This window comes from Schistocerca serialis, chromosome 3 (genome assembly GCF_023864345.2).
Source record: "Schistocerca serialis cubense isolate TAMUIC-IGC-003099 chromosome 3, iqSchSeri2.2, whole genome shotgun sequence".
Taxonomy (NCBI): Eukaryota; Metazoa; Arthropoda; class Insecta; order Orthoptera; family Acrididae; genus Schistocerca; species Schistocerca serialis.
In genome coordinates this window covers 215,704,168-215,730,466 of record NC_064640.1, presented here as the reverse complement: position 1 = coordinate 215,730,466, position 26,299 = coordinate 215,704,168, and the positions used below count along the sequence as shown (strand labels likewise).

The 26,299-nt window shown below is 38.9% G+C and overlaps 1 protein-coding gene across 2 annotated transcripts in view; it reads left to right on the top strand.

Moving 5' to 3' along the window:
* LOC126469938 (steroidogenic acute regulatory protein-like) overlaps nt 1-26,299 on the top strand; it is a 175,218-nt gene that overhangs the window by 126,942 nt on the left and 21,977 nt on the right. For both annotated transcript variants that reach the window (XM_050097340.1, XM_050097341.1), the window contains one exon: nt 15,213-15,317. In XM_050097340.1, coding sequence (XP_049953297.1) covers nt 15,213-15,317 — 105 coding nt within the window. The remainder of the gene's footprint in view (nt 1-15,212; nt 15,318-26,299) is intronic.

Below are 26,299 nucleotides of genomic sequence, written 5' to 3'. Positions count from 1 at the left end.
CATTAGAGACGGAGCGCAAGCTCGGGTTACGGAAGGATGGGGAAGGAAATCGGCCGTGCTCTTTCAAAGGAACCATCCCGGCATTTGCCTGAAACGATTTAGGGAAATCACGGAAAACCTAAATCAGGATGGCCGGAGACGGGATTGAACCGTCGTCCTCCCGAATGCGAGTCCAGTGTGCTAACCACTGCGCCACCTCGCTCGGTATCTGTATGATGAGAGAGCACCTACAGAACTACACACAGATGCCAGCGGGTATGGGATCAGTGCTGTTCTGGTGCAAATTTCAGATGGGAAAGAGAAGGTTATAGTCTATGCTTCTAGGACACTTACAAAAGCTGAGAGAAACTACTCAACTACAGAGAGAGAATGTCTTGCTGTGATCTGGGAATGTGCAAATTTTGACCATGGAAGGCCATTCACAGTTGTTACAGACCATCATTCACTTTCTGGTTAACAGGTCTTACGGATCCAACAGAACGACTCACCAGGTGGGCACTACATCTTCAAGAGTATGACATTACCACATTGTACAAAAGTGGAAGAAAACACCAAGATGCCGACTGTCTTTCAAGAAACCCTGTGCAAGACCATCAAGACTTTGATGAAGATAGTGACTGTCTCACTGCACTCCAGGATCTCTCTGCTGAGCAGGAGGAGGATGCCAAGATATCTCAAATTATACTTGCCTTAAATCAGTCAAAGGATGTGAAAGGAAAATTTAAGATAGTTAATGGATTACTTTGCAAGAAAAACTTTGATCTGTTTGGAAAGAGGTGGCTACCAGTGATTCCTAAACACATGCACTTTGATTTTCTACAGAAATTCCATGATGCACCTGAGGCCGGACATTTAGGATTTATTAAGACATATGATAGAATCCGCAAGAGATTTTTGTGGCCAGGTTTATTTAGGAGTGTCCATCAAGATGTGTCACATTGTCGAGAGTGCCAGAGGAGGAAGGCAGTTCCTCAGAAACCACCTGACTGACTTATACCAATTCCACCAGCTAAAACGTCTTTCCAGCATGTTGGGATGGACCTCCTCGGACGATTTCCAACGTCTACTAGTGGCAATTGGTGGATTATTGTTCGTACTGATTATCTGACATGCTATGCCATTACAAAAGCTGTGAAAACAGTCGAAGCATCCAAGGTAGCCAAATTCATCGTGGAAGATGTTGTATTAAAACATGGTGCCCCAAGGTCATTAATTACAGATTGAGGGAAAGTTTTTCAATCGAATCTTGTGACGTAGATAAACCGTCAGTGCAACATTACTCAACACATGACGACTGCCTACCATCCACAAACTAACGGGCTTACTGAATGTGTTAATAAAACCTTGGCGAACAAGTTATCAGTGTTCGTCAATATTGAGCAGTGCAACAGGGATGAGGTGCTACCTTTTTTGATGTTTGCCTACAACACCGCCAAACAAGACACCACAGGATTTACACCATTTTTCCTGGTGCATGGGTGTGAGGCGACTACGACGATGAACTGTGTGTTTCCGTTACAGCCTGATGATGCGGACGACGACTATGGCAGCCAGCTGTAAACCAGAGCTGAGGAAGCTCGGCAATTAGCTCGACTCTGCATGCTGCAGGCTCGAGAAAACGATCGCCAAAGGTATGACGCGAGCCACTGCCTTGTTGTCTATCAGGCTGGTGACATTGTCTGGATCTTCACTCTTGTTTAGAAGGTTGGTCCCTCTGATGAGCTCCTCAGGCACTACTTTGGACCTTATAAGGTTGTAAGACAGTTGTCTGATGTTACATATGAAGTTGAAGATTTGGACTCCGACACAAGACGACGAAAGATCAGAGATACAGTCCACGTCCTTCGAATGAAGCCCTATAAGGATCCTGCAACCCAGCGTAAACTCGAAGCTCCTGTGATAGGCAACAATCGGAAAGGTGATGAACAGCGTAGCAGCAACAGAAGTTCTAAGATCACCACCAGGGTGAGAATCAGTCATCGGGAGTCAGAGTATGCAGGACCGCTGGTCCGTTCCTGGACTAGGAGGGCGTAACACTGAGATGCTGTTTTCTTAAGGAGGGAGCAATGTCGCAAAAGAAGCTGAGTAGCACTGTGGTGTAGTGGTTATGATACTGAACTCATGCATGGAGGGTTGTGAGTTCAAAACTCACCTGGACTGTACAGTTTTAATTTCTATATTTGGTTCAAGTACATTCTAGAAGTATCCACTAATGTTAAGAATCATTGTACTGGAATGTTCTGTAGCTGTATATATACTGTATGTGTTCTGGTTGGAGGCAGTTCGCTCCGTGCTCTTGCATGTGCAAGTGCTGAATAAACCTTCTTCTACGTGACAATATAAACGTGATGATTAGCCATTTTTGAGGCCACTGATAGTAACTGGCAGATTTATTGATTGTGAGGGGTGTGGCAGAGTGGGTGAGAGAAGTTGCCCAGGTAGTGGGAGGTACTTTACTTTCATTGGCTCATTAGAGACCATGGATCACAACTTGCTGTGAGACAGGAGGTCGGAGATCAGAAAAATATTGGGGTGCAGGTGTGGACAGGTATTGTGTTATTGGCTTAAGTCTGCTGACAGGCAGAGGATCTTGTCTATGGTTGTGGTTGTGTGGCCTCATGCCAGCTAATATGTGAGCATTCTTTGTGACGACTGATGTAGCCAGAACTGGTTATGGTTGCAAATCAGCTGATTCTGATTGGTCTTAATGTCTCAAACTTGTAGGCCTAGCTTGTGGGCTGTGTGCAATAAGTTAATTAATGTTTGTCACCCGTGGCTGTGGAGCATTTCACCAGGGGCTATATCCATTGACAGAGATGGGCTTACATGTCACCAGGAAACCAGTCAGTTCTTTCACGAATGATGCTGACAGCATGGTCTTGGATATCTGTGACCTGACCAAATGCTCTTCCTCTGAATTTGATGCTGAGTGGAAGTAGGTGGTAGTCAAGTGCTCAATTTCATTACATTGGCAGTTGACTTCAAATGCAGACAAGATGAACTGGAGACTCCCCCATAGTGGCTAATACAATGGCCAAGAAAATGTTGCAGCTGTGCAATCCCTTTTACTATAATGTTGTATAGGTAGTTTGCACAGTTAGGAATACTCCAGATGACCTATTCTAGATATGTTTGAAAGATTTCACAAGTGCTTGTGACGCCAAATTGTAACCCATTATAGTGATACAAACCAAAGGATGAGTTGGATGTTGCGTACAATGGTGATTGTAGATAAGTATCTTCGTGATGAATTTTTGAAAAACAATGACCCCTGGCTGACTTTGCTTAATAAGTACTCTAGTCAAGGAATGGGGTATAAATCTATATCCCCATTTGGTTTTTTTTATGATGACTATAGGTTTACTGATGTGATTATCACCATGTCTTACAATCTGTCCTATAATCATAGCAAAATGGACAGGCTGTACTCTGCAGAACCATAATATTTTTAGTGCTTTAAGCCATATATAAGCCTTGGAGTTCTTAGGAAGGGGCATAAATACAGCTGAGGCCTCTTGTGAATGAACCATTTGGCATTCAAATAAAGTGGTTTAGAGAAGCAGTGGAAAAACTGTGTCGGAACGGCTGCATTTGGGAATCGAAGTCCACTTCTCCCTAATATGATTCAAGTACCTTACCCACATAAACACCTCAATGGGTTCACTGATATCGTATAATAAGTAGTTACTTTCTCCAAAGACCTTATGCATTTATTGTCATTATGAGCTATTGTAAAAAGTCTTATTTAGTATGAGTCTAAACAGTGTGATTATTCATGGGAAAGGTGTTCAGCAACGTACTACATGTAACCATAGTATGGAAGGTAGTGATGTTCTTGTGTTACTTCATGAAATTTGTCAGGGGTGTGTGTGGTGACTACAGTCAATTATGGGGAAGAATATACAATTTAAGATATTCAGCACATGAAGAAAGACACTTCATATGCAGTAGATCTTTGCTTTAAATCCTTATTACTAGCATTACTTTTGTGTCATTAGGCCAACATTGTGTCTGTACTACCAGCAAATACAAGGAAATCATGAAATCAGACAACAAGCTGACTCAGCTCAGTTAAGTGATTGCATGTAGATCAGTTAAAACAATGACAAAAGATCAAATTTGTTTTATTGCTTGAGAATTAAAGTTAGCATCTTGAGATTGGTATCAGTTTTTAATGGTTGTATTAATTTTATTTGAAGCTAAAATATTGATTTAATGTCAACAAAAATGTTTAAGGACAAAAGAAAAATCATACCAGTAATGTTAAAATTGGCAGACTTCAATTAATGGCAGTTTCATTAAGTCGGCAGATGTGTGCTTGCATTTTCCAATAGATAAGAAAACACGTTTTTTTTATTCAAGTTTGTATTATTTATTTATCCATTTTTTCATTTGTACATTTATGTGCATGTCACAAGATCATAGAATACATCATAATATACAGGGTGATTTTTTTCCACTGTGTACAAACACTAGGAATTGATCGATGAGAGGATACGGTACAAAAAAGGTCTGATGAACTTATGTCTGAAAATGCATGGTTTCCATGCTAGAGACCATTTATTCAGTTGTACAGTATTACAGAGACAGCAGCCTAATACATGCTGTACCATGTAGACACAGTTACAATATGTGTTGAAAATGGTTTCCATGTGCCTCAATGCATGTATGTATGCGCCATAGCATGTTCTGTGTCTCATGTCTGTATCGGCCAGTCTGCATTCGAACAGTGTTAAAGGCAACATAAATACGCTGCTCCAGTGTCTCCACATCTGGAATGGGCTCTGCATACATGATACTTTTGAGATGGCCCCAAAATGATAAATCGCACGGGTTGAGATCTGGTGAACGAGCAGGCCATGCAGCTGGACCCCCTTGTCCGATCCATCAACCAGTGAAGACATGATTGAGATGCATCGAGACGTTAACGGTGAAGTGGGCTGGAGCACCATAATGTAGGAGGCACATAACCCTTTGAATCATCAATCGCACTTCTTGCAGCAGGGAGACAGTCACCCACAAGAAACGCCAATAGTTCCGGCCTTTTACGTGACGTGGAATGAAGACTGGTTTCAAAATACAGTTGCCAGGTATCCCGGCCCACACATTCCGGTTGTTATCCCACAGATGACTGTTATGAAAGTTCCTGAAGCGACCCTGTCTCAGACAAATGGTGAAACACTGTTGCACGTATTGAATGCTGTGGTTGTTGTTGCTGGAGATAGGACTCCTGATACAACTTTTCTGCCTGCTGTCAGCTGCCCATTGCCATTTGCCTTTCCATAAGTAAACACCATGTCGGCAAGCTCTCAATTCAAATACGGAACCATTGTATACAATGCTGTATCATGTCCACTACTAGGTGAGTCAGCAAAGGAAATGAATCAGATACAACATTACCAATTACAAAGGCAGGAGAGGGAACTAGAGCATGACGTTTGAGGAACAGTAGCACCCTCAAGGAGGAAACCGTGCATGCTGTAACTGTGGCGGCATGGTATAGGGTTTATTAGTCTGCAGTCTTTGTAGCAAACAGGGTGTATACGACCCGGGACAACCGAGAAATCCGGGAAAAACCCGGGATTTTTTTCATCCGGGAGTTAAACCGGGATAAACCCGGGAATTTTTCGGAATTCCGGGAATTTTTTATTGTTTTAGCTTTCAGTTAAATTTTTGTAATTTTGACTGCAGAATTGATTCTCTAGCAAAGAATGTTATTTTATCCTGCTACTGGAGAATGATACTGCAGCAATAAAATATAAACGAGAGGGAAAAAAATAAAAGTTTAGTGGCAGAGGAAATGTGCAATTTACAACAACAAAACACCGTGCACGCACAAGCGTCTGCAAATGGCAAAAATATGTCAAAGGCCGTAGGGCGCAGACTGTAATTCTTCGTAACAATAAACTGCATGCTATGAGCATGACGTCACAACTGTTCACATTAGGTTCGTTTGACCAATTGCCATCGGTCTGTTGCGCATGCGCATTTGACTCGCATATAAGCAGTACCTTCTCCCGTTACTTGAAGTTTGGCTGTTTCTCTTCGTGTACAACTCCCACGTCAAATGAAAACAAAACGGATTTCTGTGGCCGGGAGCTATCAAGTGAATTAAAATACATTCACATAATTACGGAGGGCAAAAATATATTACTAATTTCAGTTTTCTGATTTTATTTTATTTCCGAGTTAGTAGCAGTCAAGCATTAATCGCCTTGCAGAACAGTGAAGTTAGATTTGCAAGTTTGCTAAAGAAATTTGGCTTTATTAATCTTTCCGTTGAGGCAATCATTTTATTTGAAACGAAGTGTTTCATTCTACAGTATTGGCTAGTTCCAACTGTTCGCTGAATTTCAAGTGTCATATATGGCATTATGCCATAACAAAGAATCAAAAATGAGATCGTAGAGTACTGGTACTCCAAGAAAATTTACATCCCAAAAACCACACTGAAAAGCATATCAGATGGGACCTTCTTCATTGTGAATCTCGAAAACGCCAATTTGCACTTCAAGCCGAATTATGCATTTTAGTATGGTTTACGAAATTCCGATGCTCTTTGGAGTATCCTCTGATGCCCTGTTTCTTTTATGGTGTAATGTAAACACTCTTAGTGCTTTATACACACACCAACATACGGGCTTCCTACAGCACTGCAGTTGCACACGCACAATAATGCCTGTTTTCTGGCGCTCTCTAGCAACTGGTAAATCGAACCTATTTCTAACAGTCTCTGGATAGTATTACGAACGGTGGTTAGAAAAGCGTTACTTTCAAAGTAATTCTCTTTTCACGCAAGATGAATTATCTTACGTGTGAGAAAGTGGGATGGATATCTAAATCACAGAGCGTTCGAAACTGAAGTTTGAGGACCAGCCACTTACAAGAATTTCGAGCCGAGACATTTGTCATAGTTTTAAATTTTCTGGCACATTTGTGTGGTGTATCTTAAAGTATAACACACGCAAAAAGAGATCAATGTTACATGTGAAAGCTTAGCTTCTGTTGTAGCGTGTTAATCTGACAGAGTAATATTATATGTGAAAGCTTAGCTTTTCTTGTAGATATACGGTACTGTGTACATTAATGTAAACCGTTAACTTTTCCTCTTGCGTGTTCGCGCTATGTAACCAGTGAACTTGCTATTGGCTGACTATAACACGTGTCCTATGCTCTGAATAGCTGCTGTCCTCGGCTGGCGAGATCTCGTGGCTTGAGATATGACTCGCTTACAGAAGGACGTGGCAACCTCGGTTTCAACGCTCCGGAAACTAACGCGCTGTATTTGGTGCAGTACGAATTTATACTTTCGTAATACGAAAATATGCAGCGTATATGTTGCTGCAAATCAAAGGTCTTTCCAAAACTTCTTTCCTTTATTAAAAGTCTTTCCAAAACTTCTCTGCCTCGTCTTTTTTTTTCCGGGAAGTTCTACGCGATTGTATAAAACGTTAACCATTCAAAGGATTGATAAGGTTTACGGTTCCGAGGGAAAATCTACGGAAAGCCTACTGTCACTTAGCACCGAAAAAGTGTATTTTCGCCCGGGAAAAAGCATATTTTCTAAACGGGATATCCGGGAATTTTTTTTTCCTTGTCCCCGTATACACCCTGAACAAAGTATGATTGAATAAATGGTCTCCAGCATGGAAACCATGCATTTCTGGACATAAGTTCATTAGATCTTTTTTTCCGTATCCTCTCGTCGATCAATCCCTAGAGTTTGTACACAGTGGAAGAAATCGCCCTGTATAAATAGTCAAGATAGAAAGACAAATAATCAGAATGTGTGAAATAAAGGCTATCAGATACCAGAGAATTGCCTGTTATGAAACAGTCTACAACGAAATGGAACTAGTTGTGAGTGTGATCAGGAAGAAACATATTTATTTCTGTAGACATCTGATCAGGAAATCAGAATCATCAGGAGAGTATTTGAGAACAATATGCGCAACATGAAATGGATTACTGAGATCAGGAAAGATATGAGGAAACTCCACATTACAATTGAAGATTTAGAAAACAAAACAGACAAAACCAAGAAACTTGGAAGCAAGTGAGTGAAATGACAACCCAAGATTAAGAAACAGATGATTTCAGATGAAGAAAGAAAGTTGAGATCTTAGAGAATTAAAAAGTACTGTGTCAACTGACAAGTGGAAAATTATTTTTATAAAATTGACTAAAATTCGTTGACTGAAATTCATAAAATGTAAATAAATAAATATAAAAAAAAATTGAAAGGCAATATAACATAATAATGAAACATGCAGCTTTGGAATGCCACAATGAAAAATGAGATGATGATGATGATGTTTAATAATGGTAATAATAATAATAATAATAATAGTAATAATAATAATAATAATAATAATAATAATAATTCCCGTGGAGGCCCGGGAAAAGAATAGGCCTCCGGTATGTTCTGCCAGTCGTAAAAGGCGACGAAAAGAACAAACCACTAATAGGGCTAACCCCCCTTTTAGTGTGATTAGTTGGTTCAGGACAGAACTAATGAAGCCTCGGACAAGCGCCGTCATGGTCGGGGACGACGCTTGAACCCTATGCCCGCCCACAATGGTAACGACACTGCTAGCCAACTGGAAAATGATTTAAATCCAAATAGAGGTGTTTTGCAGGATATGCTTCCTGCAACCACCCTAGAAGGAAAACAAAGACAGAGGATGAGATGGTCAGTTGAAGTTAATCGACACCTCATGTTCTGTTATTACCAAGCAACAAACCTAGGAACCAACACAACTGGATACAGATCACAAGTATACACAACATTTATTACCAGATACCCAGAATTAAAATTTTTAACAGAACAACGACTAGCTGATCAGATCCGTGGAATAATAAAAAATAACAGAATACCCCAGTCAGAATTAGATAACATCAAACAACAAGTACAACAAATACTGGAACAAAATAATGTGCAATCAGAAGAAGAAGAAAATACAGTAATGGACTCAAACATCCCAGAGCAAACAAACAAAGAACAACACACACCAATTAAACAATCAGAGGAAAACGAAATCTTAAGGCAGCCACCAGAACAAGCACAAATAGAACACAAAGTGACACAGATATTAGATATAGAAGAAAAATTTCAGCTAACATATATAGAATACAAAGACACAAATACAGACATTAGACCATTCTTGCAAAGACCACCAAATAACCCACAAGTCGAAACAACAATAAAAACTATCGACACAATCATACACAACAAAATAAATGAAAACACAACTATGGAAGAGTTACAACTACTGGTATATATAGGAGCACTCACTACACTAAATATACACACTAGGCAGAGATCAGAACCAACCAACACACAGAAGAAACCCACAAAACCAGCATGGCAACACAGGCTACAGATCAAAATAGAAAAACTGAGAAAAGACATCGGACAGCTAACACAATTTATAAGAAATGAAATCTCAGAAAAAAAACGAAAAAGGTTAGGTAAAATCTCACAACAAGAAGCGACAGAGCAATTAGACGAAAAGAAGCAGAAATTACAAGCATTCGCCAAACGACTCAGAAGATACAAAAAAAGTGAAAATAGAAGGAAACAAAACCAAACATTCAACACAAACCAAAAGAAATTTTACCAGACAATAGATAACACACACATTGAAATAAACAATCCACCAAACATAACAGACATGGAACACTTCTGGAGCAACATATGGTCAAACCCGGTACAACATAACAGGCATGCACGGTGGATACAAGCAGAAACAGACACATACAAGATGATACCACAAATGCCTGAAGTGACAATTTTGCAACATGAAGTCACCCAAGCAATTAATTCTACTCACAATTGGAAAGCCCCTGGAAATGATAAAATAGCAAATTTCTTGTTAAAGAAGTTCACCTCAACACATTCACATCTAACTAAATTATTTAACAGTTACATTGCAGACCCATACACATTCCCTGATACACTTACACATGGAATAACTTATCTGAAACCTAAAGATAAAGCAGACACAGCGAACCCAGCTAAATATCGCCCCATAACATGCCTACCAACAATATACAAAATATTAACTTCAGTCATTAAACAGAAACTAGTGACACATACAACACAGAACAAAATTATAAATGAAGAACAAAAAGGCTGTTGCAAAGGAGCACGAGGATGTAAAGAGCAACTGATAATAGATGCAGAGGTGACATATCAAGCTAAAACTAAACAAAGGTCGCTACACTACGCATACATCGATTACCAAAAAGCTTTTGATAGTGTACCCCACTCATGGTTACTACAAATATTGGAAATATATAAAGTAGATCATAAATTGATACAGTTCCTAAACATAGTAATGAAAAACTGGAAAACCACACTTAATATCCAAACAAATTCAAATAATATCACATCACAGCCAATACAGATTAAGCGTGGAATATACCAAGGAGATTCATTAAGTCCTTTCTGGTTCTGCCTTGCTCTGAACCCACTATCCAACATGCTAAATAATACAAATTATGGTTACAATATTACTGGAACATACCCACACAAAATCACACATTTGCTATACATGGATGATCTAAAACTACTGGCAGCAACAAATCAACAACTCAACCAATTACTAAAGATAACAGAAGTATTTAGCAATGATATAAATATGGCTTTTGGAACAGACAAATGTAAGAAAAATAGCATAGTCAAGGGAAAACATACTAAACAAGAAGATTACATATTGGATAACCACAGCGAATGCATAGAAGCGATGGAAAAAACAGATGCCTATAAATATCTAGGATACAGACAAAAAATAGGAATAGATGATAGAAACATTAAGGAAGAGCTAAAAGAAAAATATAGACAAAGACTAACAAAAATACTGAAAACAGAATTGACAGCAAGAAACAAGACAAAAGCTATAAATACCTATGCTATACCAATATTGACCTACTCATTTGGAGTAGTGAAATGGAGTAACACAGACCTAGAAGCACTCAATACACTTACACGATCACAATGCCACAAATATAGAATACATCACATACATTCAGCAACAGAAAGATTCACATTAAGCAGAAAGGAAGGAGGAAGGGGATTTATCGACATAAAATACCTATATTATGGACAGGTAGACAATTTAAGAAAATTCTTTCTAGAACGAGCAGAAACTAGCAAAATACACAAAGCAATCACCCACATAAATACATTGGCTACACCACTACAATTTCATAACCACCTCTACAACCCTTTAGATCACATAACATCAACAGACATGAAGAAAGTAAATTGGAAAAAGAAAACACTACATGGCAAGCACCCGTATCATCTAACACAGCCACACATCGATCAAGACGCATCCAACACATGGCTAAGAAGAGGCAATATATACAGTGAGACAGAAGGATTCATGATTGCAATACAGGATCAAACAATAAACACCAGATATTACAGCAAGCATATTATTAAAGATCCCAATACCACAACAGATAAATGCAGACTTTGCAAACAACAAATAGAAACAGTAGATCACATCACAAGCGGATGTACAATACTAGCAAATACAGAATACCCCAGAAGACATGACAACGTCGCAAAAATAATACATCAACAGCTTGCCTTACAACATAAACTTTTAAAACAACACGTTCCTACATACAAGTATACACCACAAAATGTACTGGAGAATGATGAATACAAATTATACTGGAACAGAACCATTATAACAGATAAAACAACGCCACATAACAAACCTGACATCATACTCACCAATAAAAAGAAGAAATTAACACAACTAATTGAAATATCCATACCCAATACAGCAAATATACAGAAGAAAACAGGAGAAATAATTGAAAAATACATCCAACTGGCTGAGGAAGTCAAGGACATGTGGCATCAGGATAAAGTTGACATTATACCAATTATACTTTCAACTACAGGAGTCATACCACGCAATATCCACCAGTTCATCAATGCAATACAGCTACATCCAAACTTATATATACAACTTCAGAAATCCGTAATTATTGATACATGTTCAATTACCCGAAAGTTCCTAAACGCAATGTAACATATACCGTACAGTTAAAAGGAAGTGACGCTTGATCAAGGTCCGCGTCACTTTCATTCCGAACCAGACCTAAGGTCTGAGAAAGGAAAGATAATAATAATAATAATACCCAATACAACAAATATACAAAAGAAAACAGGAGAAAAAATTGAAAATACATCCAACTGGCTGAGGAAGTCAAGGACATGTGGCATCAGGATAAAGTTGACATTATACCAATTATACTATCAACTACAGGAGTCATACCACACAATATCCACCAGTACATCAATGCAATACAGCTACATCCAAACTCATATATACAACTACAGAAATCCGTAATTATTGATACATGTTCAATTACCCGAAAGTTCCTAAATGCAATATAACATATACCGTACAGTTAAAAGGAAGTCACGCTTGATCAAGGTCTGCGTCACTTTCCATTTTTGACCAAACATAACGTCTGAGGAAAGAAAGAATAATAATAATGAGCCATGTGGAATCTTCCAAAAAGTATGGGAACAGAAGCTATACCGGAAGATTTCAGATGAAGCATTAATTCACCCAACCCACAAAAAGAAGGTAAAACTTACCCCAACTACTATGGAGGAATTTCTCTCATCCCAGTCATGTACACTATTCTTTTAAAAGCATTACAAAACAGGCTGGAAAACTAACAGAATCAGCAATTAGGAGTGTACCCAGGAGGGTTTGGAAAAGAATAATAATGTATGGAACAAATTTTAAATCTGAAATTTATAAGATATGGAAGAAAGAGGGATAAAAATATGTACATAAAATCTGTAGACTTTAAAAAAAGCATATGATTTGATTAACAAGGAAACATTATCCAAAACACTAAAAGAGTTCGGAGCTGACAACGAATGAGTGACAATCATAAAAGACTCATTAACAAATGCAAAATTGAAGTTCTAGGTTGGACCTTCTAGGCTTTTGAGTTTAAAACTGGTGTATGACAAGGAGATGGATTGTCCCCACTGCTATTTAATTGTGCACTAGAAAATGTAACCAGAGAGTGGAGAAAAAGAACAGAAGAAGAAGGAATTTAAAAAAATTATGATTGGGAGAAGAGGGGATAATCTGAGAATTGATTGGCTTTTGCAAATGATCTTGCAGTCTTAGCTGAATCTATAGAAGATGCAACAATGCAGATAAATCTCCTACAAGAGACAGTTTCAAAAATAGGCCTGTGTGTATCTGCTGAAGTAACAAGTTGTAGGCACATGTGAAGTTGTCAACAAAATACATGGAAACTGATTATGGAAGTATAAAAGTGGCTACAAAATTTAAATATGTAGGTGAAATAATACAACCAAATGCTATGGGCGAAGAAGGTAACTTCGCAAGGACAAGGAAAATGGAAGTGGCTTTTAACATAACAAAAAACCTGTATTACAAGGATGAGAAGAGTTATATTCTACCAACACCAAGAAAGGCAAGATGAAAAAAAGGATTTTTAACTTTTTTGATAGAAACCCAGAAACGTCAATGATATGGATCAAAAGATTTAAAATAAACCCGAGGGAAATGGAAATAATGGAAGAAGAAACAGGACAAAAAATATGAAAGTTCAGAGTAAAATTAAGAAGTTTCAAAGGCTCCAAGATGCAACATGGAAAAAAGAAAGAAGAGAACAACATGGGGAAAGAATGGAAAACTACTCTAAAGAATGAAGACATAACAAATTATTTAAGAACAAAGGAGATAACTCCCAGAATGGCAGAAGTGTTGCATCATTGACAGATACACACAAAAGGTACAGAGTTTTACTTCGCTAGGTTTCGGAATGGGATTCCTTTCTCAAGCTGTATGAGAAACATGCACACAAACACACACACACAATCACTGACTCACAATCACTGACTCACAGGCACATGCTTGTCTCCCTACATTGTTCTCATTTGACTGCCAGTTCATACCTGGCCCACGGTGAGTGTACTGCGGTGAGGTGGGGGTGCAAGGTGGGGTGGTCTGACGGATTGAGAAAGGGGGTTGGGGGGGGGGGGGGAGGGAAGTGTCTAGTGGCTTGTGGGACAGTGGGGAGGCATCTGTGGACTAGCTAGGGGTGCTGGTAAGGGGGCAGGTGGCAGGTGGCAAATGGCTAAGCACTCGATTTCACAGACGTGGACGTGAGATGGCAGCAGTAGCTGACATGTTTTGGGAGGGGGGGGGGGGGGGGGCAATGGGAAAGGGATGGTGGACACACACACACACACACACACACACACACACACACACACACACACAGTGCGTGCACGTGTGCGTGGGCTTCACCACCCATTTCCCATTACCCTTGCCCAGTATGTGTCAGGTAGTTGTGTGCTGCCATCTCACGTGTTAGTCTGTGAAATCAAGTGCTTAGCCGTCTGCCACCTGCCCCCTCTGCCTGCACCCCTAGGTAGCCCACAGACTGCTCCCCACGAGCCACTAGACACTTTCCCCCAACCACCTCCCTGCCTCCTGCCTTTCTCCATTCTTCAACTCTCAGGAGAGCGCTGGTAGTCGAGTGAGCACAATGTAGGGAGACAGGCGCACGCTTGTGTGAGCACTTCTGCCTTTCAATGAGTCATCTCCTTTATTCCTAAATAATTCATTAAACTCAACTGGAACCTGCTGTACATTATGAAAGAATAGATATAGTCTTAAGAGGTCAATTCATATGTTGTCATAATAAAGGGTAAGAAAAGGGAACTGAGTAATTCAAAATTAGAACCATATACTGACCTTTATTAGGTGCAGATGAATAAAAAGATTTAGAAGAAAAGAAGAAGAGGTTAAAGGAAAGTGAACCGTATTATGAAAGGGATAGATTGCTATTCACTGTAAATATAACACGTGGAATTGCGGGCAGGCATGACGAAAAGACTGTTACATAAGCATTTGGCCAAAGCCTTCCTTAGAAAACACATATTTCTTTAAAATTTCAGTATAAGAATCAGTGTTGGAAAGCTTTTGTAGGGTTTGAAGATTATTGGTTAACTTGTTATTTTTTGTTGTTGTTAGCCTATGATAGAAATATGACCATCTACAATGCATCCTTGGAAAGCCAGTTCAGATCATAACCTCAAATACATGGAGACCTAAAAGCCATTCTCTCAGCAGAAAATATGTGTTTATGGGTTCATTTGCTATGAATACTTGTATTATTTTTTACAGGGTGTTGTTGACTTGCCACCAAAAGCTCTTCTTTACCTCCTTTTTGAGTCGGTAGAGCAGTTTCCTTCTTGGAATCCAACAGTTCTACAGTCTCACAGAGTGCAGGTAAGTTACATTATTTTTTGTATACTGTGGAACATATGATTATTTTTTGTGTTATTTTCTGATTCATTGGTAAGTTTGTTGTAGATTTGTTTCCAATCAGACTAAGATAAGATAAGAGTTTTCTTAAAATATACTATAATAAACAGAATTGCATAAAATGATTTATTTAGAAAGAAATTCGAGACAACAGGTGTAAATTAGTTCACCATGATCTCAGGGTAGTATCTTTCACTACTGATCGAAACCTTATGATTTTTGGGTTTTATCCTAGCATATGCTTATATTTGGAATAAAAAAATAATCAGCAATGGTAGTTGAAGACTTTCAGTGTAAGGAGTCACCCTCATTCTGCCAACTGCTTTGTCAAAAAGGGTACATAAGCAGATGGAGGTTCAGGGCATCCTTGTGATTGTGGTGGGGAAATGCCCCTAAAGGCAGAACAGTCAGCAATAATCAATTGCATGAGGATTCAGAAGGCAATGGAAACCACTGTGTTAAAGACACATAATATGTATCCATTCCTTCCCTTGAAAAGTTACTATTATTGTAAGTCTATCAACCATTCAAATGCCTGAAAGTGCTGAGAGTGGCATCCCATTCCTGTGAAATGTTAATTTTCTACGGTTGCTAAGATTAAATTTGTGCTGAAGATCTGTATATCTCGCTGCCCAATTTTTTCCTAAGCTGTTAAACAAAAGTGATCTATTTTCAGGATTTCATTATCATATGATAGTTTCTGCACTAGCCATTACTATGTAGGTGAAACTGAATCATACCTTGAGTTGTGGAGTTCTTTTTTTCTGTTACTTATATTTGCTAAATGATGACAGAGGATATGGGAATGAAGTTCCTCAACACCTCATTCCTGCATAAAATATTCTTGGTACATTTGCTGTGTAAAGTTAGAATGAAAATATGTATAGAAAATTAAAATGCGGTCTTATTTTTTATATAGAACAAAGGAAATAAAATCTAAGGAGTTGTTGAGTTCTTGAACTATCTGATGATTTGTAAGGAATTGTAGAGCATGCCATTTTTAAGAAGCCTCATATGAACACAACACAAAGTTCACTTTACACGTACAGCACAAAGAGCTCTGTAACAATAACTGAAAACATTGTTCATCAAAGATATAATTTTATTAATTTTCTAAGAAAGTAAGTAAGCAAAACATACAGTAATGTAAAAACAGATAGACTAAAATAATGTTATGTAGTGGTGGTGGTGGTGGTAGTAGTAGTAGTAAAACTTTAATAATAAAACTATTATATTAATTGAGTCAGATAATCTAATATTTATGAAATAATTAATTAATAACATTATTCACAAGGCAAACATTTGGAGATCCCCCCCCCCCCCCCCGCCTCCCCCCATTAAGTTGATAGTAGCAAATCACATATGGTGTAAAAATTGCATTTTTGAAAATTTACATTAATTTTTGCTACTAATGCCTTCAAGTGATTGCATTTTGCCTCTAAGGTTGCACTGAAATCACACAGCATAATTCATCACTCTTGGCAGTTCACATTGGTGAGGCTGTTGACAGCATGTGTAATGTTTACTTGGAGTGAAATGGAACCACCTGGTACATCTTTGATTCCCTACAGGCAGAAGCTAAAGATGTCTGTTGACAGATCATATGCATCCTTTAGTCTGTATTGACAAGACAATGCACCACTCCACCATTCCTGAGCTGTTTTCCAATGATTTTTGTTGCTTTGTGGGTTTCTGTTACGTGGTCATGGATCACTGTGTGTGCTTCTGGCATATTTATAACTCCAAGCCATGAAAAGTCACTATACTTATGAGGATGAAAAGTAAGTAGTACATTGCTAAGCTCTTTGTTGTTCAGTTTCTCATCATTGTAAACTGTTGTGAAGTCTTTTATCTTGTTGTCAAAATTGTATGATCAGAAAGTTTTTAGCATATTCATGTTGGATGAATGAAGATGGAATAGCAATTTTTTACATTTATTTTTTATGGTTGAACGAAAATCCTCATGGTATAATTCAGGCCGGATGTGAACCACCAGCAATACATTAATGTGTGTACTGCAATTGTAGGTAACTGCATGTTAGCTTCATGTCTTCTCCCAGCACACTATACAGGTACTGTCTGGCATGTCACTGGTTGAGTGTCTGAGAGTAAGAGAAAAGAGAAGCAAGTGGGCTATCAGTGACAGTTGCATTATTAAAGATATAGAGTGGGTGGTATGAGCAAGTGGACATGTAAGGGAGGACTAGTACTAAGGCTAGTACATTCCCCTGACCTCACTCCTTTGTGATGTTATCTGTGGTGCCATCTAAGTCAGTTGCTTTGTACAGCAGATACTTCATCAAAGTGTCATTTAAGCCTATAAAACTGTGAGACACCAGACGTGTGTATTTGAAAGTGTACAATAGTGTATGGTCCTATGAATGTATGTGTGTGTGGAGGCAAGCTTCGAACATTTTGGGATTTGCTATCAGTTTCTGAATTGAGAATTTTGAGTGAAATAGATCTTTCTCAAAAAAATTAAGTACTTTTATATATGTGTGTATATTGCATTTTTCTTCTTTTAAAATGAAGAAATCTAATCATGTTAATGAATGTTTTGCGTTATTTCAATGTCTTCTATTTTCTAACATCCACTGTGTTGTATTCATCACATGCCCAACATCTCAGTAGGAAGCGAGCTTTCAGTGACAGATATTTATGTGAAAGCAGGCTCTTCAGGCATACACTATTGGTGAAAAGCGTTCAGGTTTTCAGCGGGTTGGCAGTGTTAAAATACTGTGACATTTCAACGAGTGTCACACTCTTCATCTTCTGGCAAAGTGTTGAGGTGTGCGAATACTGTAATATTGTTACTAGTGGAGTGCCCCCTTCAACCTGGCTATAGATGGTGTGTACTGTCTGGCCATTTGGCATGGAGGGGGGTGAGGTTGCAGTGGTGTGAGTAGCAGGCGTGCTGTTCACATCTCTGTGTTGCCATTCCAGTGGTGTCTTGCGAATTGGACTGTGCTAGTTATGCTCACCATCATGTTGCCGTTAATGATGGATTCCATTCCACACTTATTTGGTATGTTTCGTATCTGTTGAAAAGATTCTTGTGAACCCAATTTTCTTTTGATTCCGTTGTGATGCTGGCCCAATAGCCATTTGCTTGGCAAAGCAGCTTGGTGTTCTGGAAGTCAATGGTGTGGTCTTCCTTGAGGCTATGCTCTGCTATCACTGTTTTTGCAGTCTGTCGCAGTCCCTGCTTGTAACAATTCAAACACAGGACTGTATTTTCCTGATGTACTGTTGGCGACATTCAACAGGCAATGCTGTATATTCCCAGTAAGTTCAGTTTTAGTGGGTCTTTCACAGAGCCAAGCCACTCTTTCACCTTTAAGGTGATTGGAAAATTGTTTTTATGTTGGATTTTTCGAGTAGCCTTGCAATTTTGGCTGATAGCTGTCCCACATACAAAAGGAGAATGAGTCTCTTTGTGTTCTTCATCTTTCCAGTGTCAAACATGTTATCTCTACTTGAATGTACTACTAATCTGAACTTCAGTGTACCCATTTTTTTGGAATACTTCCTTCAGGTGTTGTTCGCCTGGGAGACTTTCTTTATCAAATATGACATTTGTCATATTTATCAGAGTGGTCGGCACTATCTGCCATTGTGCTGGACAGTGGCAGCTTGTGGCATGCAGGTACAGGTCTATGTGTGTCTTGTTCCTATATACTGAATGGTGTTGCATACTATGTTCCTTATTAGTATGTCCTGGAAAGGAAGACAACCGTCTTCCTGTATTTCCATAGTGAAACCAATATTATGATAGTCGCTGTTAAGATCATCCAGAAACTGATTCAGTTACTGGGTATTAGCGTGGGCACCTCGCACACTGTAATGCATCAACACTTGAACTTTCAAAAAATGTGTGTGCAGTGGGTTCCCCCCCAACTGACTGCCAAACTGTGCAATACTCGAATGGCATACTTTGAGTCATCTGCAACATTATCATGAGGAGGAATACGGTGTTCTGTCACGTATTGTCACAGGTCACGAAACATGGTGTCACCATTTTGAACCGGAAAGCAAGTGTCAGAGCAAGCAGTGGAAACATGCTACTTCAACACCTCCAAAGAAATCGAAGGCTGTACACACCGGTTCTGGTAAGGTCGTGATGTCCCTCTTTTTTGACCACAAGGGCCAACTGCTTGTCTAGTTCCTGGAACAGGGGACCACCAACAGTGCCCAGTGTTTATCAAGCCAATTTACCAAACTTTAAGACGAGCAATCAAGTGGAAATGCCAAGGCATGTTGTCCAATGGCATTATCCTCCTGCATGATAATACACACCCACACACGGCCAATGCGGTGAAGATGACATTACTACAGTTTCGGTGGGAAATGCTGGAACATCCACCGTACAGCCCCGCCCTTTCACCATGTGACTTTCATGTGTTTGGACCTCTAAAACAAGCTATTCGCGGACATTGATTCGCAACGGACGATGAAGTGTGTAACTGGGTCCAGGCCTGGATCCGACTGCAGCCTATTAGCTTCTTCATGGATGGAATTGACCGGCTAGTGTCACAGTGGGACAAATGTGCCTACAGTTTTGGCGACTATTTTTGAGTATGTGTACTGTGTATAACTACATTTTTGAGTTAATAAAATTGTTATCGTTACTTTACATTAGTGACAGTGTTTCATTTGAATGCCCCTTATATTTTCAAATATGAAGAATATTTCCTTTTTTCCCCACTTCTAGAGCAGCAAATGCGTATTCTATTTGTGGGTGATACATTAGGGTCCACAAATGAAGCACAGATGATGATGTCTGCTGTATCACATGGCTATGTTCTTCCGGATCTGCCAAAATGTCTCTGCTATATAAAACTGAAAATAATGTGCCAGATAGTAGCCACAGGTCTAGTCGATGTCAAGACTGTAGTGTATTACTGTGGTGGTTAAGTTTGCAGGAGGGAAGGGGTTTTACCTGCGTGAATTGGTGTCAAATGGCAGTGAAGTATGCAACAGCAGTGATTATATTGTGCTTGTGAGGGAGGAGGCGGGTGCTCAGGAAGTTGTTCATTGACTCCAGGCACTGGGATGTTGGACCAGCCCATTTCTGCACCTCAACTAGGGCATGTATGAAAAAGTGACTGAAGAGTTTAGGGACCCTGTTTTTAAATCTTCAAATATTTTCATTGTGATTGTACTGAAACTGCCACCAAGTGCAAGGAAGCATATTAATTATCATGATCTGTGCATGACTGCCAAATGAAGCTGCTGTTAAAAGTACAGTATATCTGATCAAATTTGACAGTGTAGTGCCAGAAAGCCCTGAGCCTATAGTTCAATCACAGACAATAATTTCTAGAAATGCACAAACATTGTGGAATTAGTAAGAAATCTGTACTCCATTTCCACATGAAAGCAAGTTATCATTACTAGCTGAAAATTACTGATAGGAATGTGTTGAAAATATACCTAGAATCCACAAGTGGATGGGGGTTGTGTGGGTGCCCCTACTCCCCTCTTGCAAATGGATATACTGTAAAGTCAGAGCTGCATAGAATTCTTAATTTTGTGTGTATGTTGACACTTGTGAATGCTGAAGGGGTAAATTATCTGGTAGAGCTGACAGAAGAGTGGGGGCTATGTTTCAGCATTACTAAACAATGTAAAAGAGTAAGAGAGAAACTGCAGAGAACACTTGCAAAAAAAAAATGGCTCTGAGTACTATGGGACTTAACATCGGAGGTCATCAGTCCCCTATAACTTAGAACTACTTAAACCTAACTAATCTAAGGACATCACACACATTCATGCCCGAGGCAGGATTCGAACCTGCAACCATAGCAGTCGTGCGGTTCCAGACTGAAGCGTCTAGAACCACTCGGCCACTGTGGCTGGCAACACTTGCATTTATACTGCATGATGCCATAAGGGCCAACACTTTAGCCGTGGCACCTTGGTATATAACAACCAGGAAACTTGTAATAAAAGTTGTAACATCACCTATGAAACTGGAATGCAGTGATGCAGTATACATAATCTCAAATTGCTACTTGTTTAACCATCTTGTGTGATTCAGATATTGTCCAGTTTACTTTGAGGAGAAGATGCAGTAGAAACTGTAAATTACATTATCAATACCATGCGTCAAAGCAAATAAAGGATTTAAGACTTCTCAGGCACCAGTCATTTTGCCACCATTTAATCTTTTGCAAGCAAATATATACCTAGAATGATTTGCTCAATGCAGAATGGTTAATTTGTAGCTAAACATTAAAGTTCAATTGCAGGGGAGTACCTGCAGAAAGTTCTTTGTCTTCCTTGAGCAAATATTATCTGAGGAAAGTATAAATTTTTCACAGTTATATCCCACTAAGAAGCAAGAATGGTAAACAGCTGTGTTTTCAACTACTGGTACATTAGCCTCTATATTGTAGGCAAATAAGTAGAAAAATTTAAAAATGACCAATAGGACAAGCTTTATAATGTCAGATTGAACATTTTAGGTTGTATGAGAGGGGGTGATGAAAATCTCATTTTCTTGATTTTGGGGAGAAGAATTTTCCTCCTTCAGCAGATACCTGCTTATTGTATTTCAACATGAATTATATGGGCAGTTCTGCAAGGATGTGAAAAACTGCATTTTTCTCTTTGTATTCAAAATATTTTTGTAGTTTGAGTAAAATTAACTGGTAAAGAGTTGCTTCTGTCAGATTAAGAAATGATCTGCTGATTTTCAGCAGAAGTAGTCTCAGCTTAGCACTCCTGTCAGTACCACAGATAATTTTGTAACAGCTCAACGTATATCGAAGAATCCATGCATAGACTCAAAGGAAAGGTAGATGAAAAAGAAATCCCAATGTGACATTGTATTAGTGATGAAATCTCTTATAGGAAATGGCAAACAATGTAATTATGAACACATCAACTACACAAAACAAGAAAAACAGAAATTGTGTTGAGAGAGTGAATGGAAACAAAATTTTAGGGAAATGTAAAGACGTTTTGGCAGTAATAAAGAACAAAACCTTTTATTCAGTACTTCAGGTGTATATATTGTACACTGTATCTTTAAAGTTTAGCACAGAAAAACTGTAATGGATATTTGTTTTCTTTATCCATTCTACATCTAGATTGTGGAAGGTTAATGATTCATAAAATTGAGTTGAAACATGCACATTGTGTCGTGTCGTACAGTATTTATTGAAAGTAAAATCAACCTTGCAGGATGGTAGCAAAGTGGAAATAGCAGCTCCCAGCTTTTCAGTTTAACTTGTGCAATCTGTCTAGATCAAGGAGACTTTTCACATATGATACATTTGCCCTGTAAAAAGTAATGAAAACTTTTCCATGATGATCATGCCATCAAGAACAGAGAGGAGTTAATTACCCATCTCAAACATGTAACTGTAACCAGTGATAAGAATCTAGCAAGTCTCGACATAGTAAGCTTGTACACGAATATCCCCATTAAAGAGGTGATCCTATTATTGAATCCAATTTATGGATGTTCTCTCGTCTAGATTCACAAAAAAATTGATGAATTCCTTCATTTGCTCAGAATTGTCCTGGACCGTAATTACTTTGTCTTTAAAGACACCATATGTGGACAAACTGACGGATTAGCCATGGGGCCCCCATGGCCATTATAATCGCTAATATTTACACCAATCACATTGAACATCAGTTTTTTTCAACCCACACACAACACCTTCAAAGAGTAGTATGCTATAAAAGGTGCATCGATGACATCATACTTTTATATAACAGGACTGATGCCCAGCTCCAAATTTTTTCAACACAACTTTAACAAAATGCACCCTAAGATTCAGTGTACGATAGAATATCCCTTTGGCTTTACACTCCCATTTTTAGATCTGGAAATTTCGTTACAGGACAGTAATATTCACTTTAACATATTTAGAAAACCGACCACGTCTAGTTTTATTATTCATTGCTCTTCAGTTCACCCAAAGTAGCAAAAAATGGTAGCTCTTTGTGCTATGCTTTACTGTGTAGCCAGAGTTGCTCTCTCAAAAGAAAATTACCAGTGCGAGTTGGTTACCTTTAAATTCATAGCACATGCTAATGGCTACTAGCCAGATGTTGTTGATGCTCATCATCATCATCATCATCAAATGCAATCGAAAGGTGCTTCCAATGATCTGTATGGGATTACCCGGTCACCTACAAATAATGATAACTCTAAAAAAAATTTTGCAGGTTCTCATATGTAGGTGTTATATCTGACAGTATTGGCAAATGGCTTAGAAAAGAGGGGGTTATACCCACCTTCTACACTCTGCATAAGATCGGGTGCCTATTGAAGCACCATGAAACCAGAGAAGACAATCGCTACGCACAATTGGGCGTCTATCGCATCTGGTGTACTGAGTGCCATTCTGCATACATAGGCCAAACTGGCCGCGCCTTTAACATATGGTTCAGAGAGCATCAGGATCTTAGCAATTCCAAGTCTGATCTCACTAACCACCTGAAGGATCATAACCATTTCATTTCAAATATAATCACAAATTGCAGCCTTCTGCATATTCATTGTAAAGGCCCAGTTTTAAACCTTTTAGAAGAAATAGAAGTCACCCACAGCATTTGCCGTGATCTGTCTGGGACTTTGAATGAGCAAACTGTGCTTAAGCATGCAGTCCTGCTGAATAACTTTTCTTTTTTGATGCAGCATTCAGCCTCATCTCCTCCTCTTTCTGGTCTATGATTACTGTACGCCATACATGTATACCTCTTTAATGGGTCAGTGTTTTTTGCCATTTTTTGTGGCCTTCAGTAGGCACAACAAATGTATGGCATATGCCTTTTTCCTATAGTGTGGTCCACAAGGTTGACCCAGTTCATTATACATAGCTGTAAAATTGTCCTCTCTCAATAGAAGTTTGCATGTTTTTCATTTTATCCTATGACTATGGCGCATCATAGTATTGTAGCATTATCTGTGCCCTTACTAATTAAAAATTTACCTGTCTTTCATGATATAAAATCCGTCTCAGGTCTTATCTCATGTAAGCCTCAGTTAGTTGTCGACTGCCAGTTAGCATGTTTTAAATTGATCCCATTTATAATGTGTCCTTTTAGTGCTATTGCTGCCAGCTATTAATTGACGTATTGCTATCTGACAGTATAGACTGTAAGGTTCTGCCACTTTCCCTGTTGATTAGTAACAAGTGCTTGTAAATAGGAGTGGCACATGTTTATTTTATTTTAAGTGATGGCTGTGGTGTGTTGTTCCACGTTGCCACTTATTTATAACCACTAAATTTAAAACTTGTTTGCCACTCATGTAAAAGGAAAGTTTCACTGCGCTTTACGGTTTATATAATAATTTTATATTACAGCTTCTACTCAGTTTTATCACAGTTCTGTACCGACCTGTTCAGTACGCTCCTTTACTATGCATAATGCACTTTTAACTTATTTCATGTATTTCTTATGTAATTTTTGTTTTTTCTTAATTTGAAATGTAAACCATTAATTCAAATTGTGAACGGCTGGGATAGTGCCCCGCGTTCTTCTCTCCATCAATAGATGGCATCACTTTTGCCACTCTAGTTTACCAATTTGCCTCCTCGTTCACATCTGCTACTCCCTGTTCTGTGCTCATAGGTAGCACACCGTGCCCAGTACACATTCACTGTGGTGCTCAGGGGCCACAGCACAGCGTAAGTGTCCTGGTACTATTTGTATATTTCCCTACCCAGACAGTCACCTGTAGTACTGTCTGGTGTCACTTTCGCATTGACGTAGGTTCCACAGCTCCTAGCCCGACCATCAGTTTCAAAATGTCTTTAAAAGTTTTTTAAACTTTTTAGAAAATATACTGTTTTGTATGTGTGTTGTGGTGTGTGAAAATTATCTGCCTTCTCTTGTTATTTCCAGTACGACACCTGAAGATGTGCTTATAACAGACTGAAACCGGTTGTGGTGTGTGAAAATTATCTGCCTTCTCTTGTTATTTCCAGTACAACACCTGAAGATGGGCTTATAGCAGCCTGAAATCGGTCATATGATAATAAAAGAAATTTACAACTGAAGTGGTTTTTTCAACCTCTGGGCTAATTTGAACAGTCTTGCACTTCCTCTGTTACCACCGATTAATCATTTGACTGCTGAAGGTGCACCGTCTGCTTGGCGCACTGAGGTGCTGCGGCTATGGCGTAATTCAGCTACCTGCACTAAGTGCCTGTTCCTTGAGCTGCCGCTGGCGCTGGAGTGGCCCACACTACCGCACCCTCCCTGTGCTGAATATTATTTCTGGAGTGACTACAACTCCAGGCGAAGCACTCATGGCTGATACAGAATGAATGCTCTCACTACATAGTTCCTTTGCAGATGAGTTACTGCAGGATCAAAGTGAATCGTTAAAACTATTTTCTGTCACTAAGAACTATATCATGCATTTAATTTTTTTTACACAATTTGTGTAGCTGATGCCGAAAGTGACGTGATTCATTAGATTTACCTCAATAGTTTACTGTTCTTTCTTGCGTACCCATTTATAACATCTGCATTTCTCTATGGGTCCCTCACTGTACAAACTCAAGAACTAATAAAATAAGCCATAGATTACAGATAACTGTACATTGTTTTGGTTGTTCAAAACGCCGTATTACATTGTTTATAGGAGAAAACAACATACAGGTCATCATTCATATCGCAGTACAATATTGGAATTTACTGTGAGCAGCAGTGTGAACAATTAGACTTCACTTCGTTAAGTTTGTTTTGTGAAGTGTTTGGAAATTTCACATGGCTTATATTTGTTACTGAGAATACAACAAACTGAGTGTTTAGTCATCCCCTGTCAGATTATTTACCTGTAATAGGTACACTGTGTAAAGTGTTCCATCCAGGCACAGGTGCATCCGTCCTTTTCAGATGGTAATCAGTGGTGGTGTAATTTGGAATTTCCAGAAATGACTGTCTGCCACAGACATTTTTTTCTAGTGCTGTACTTT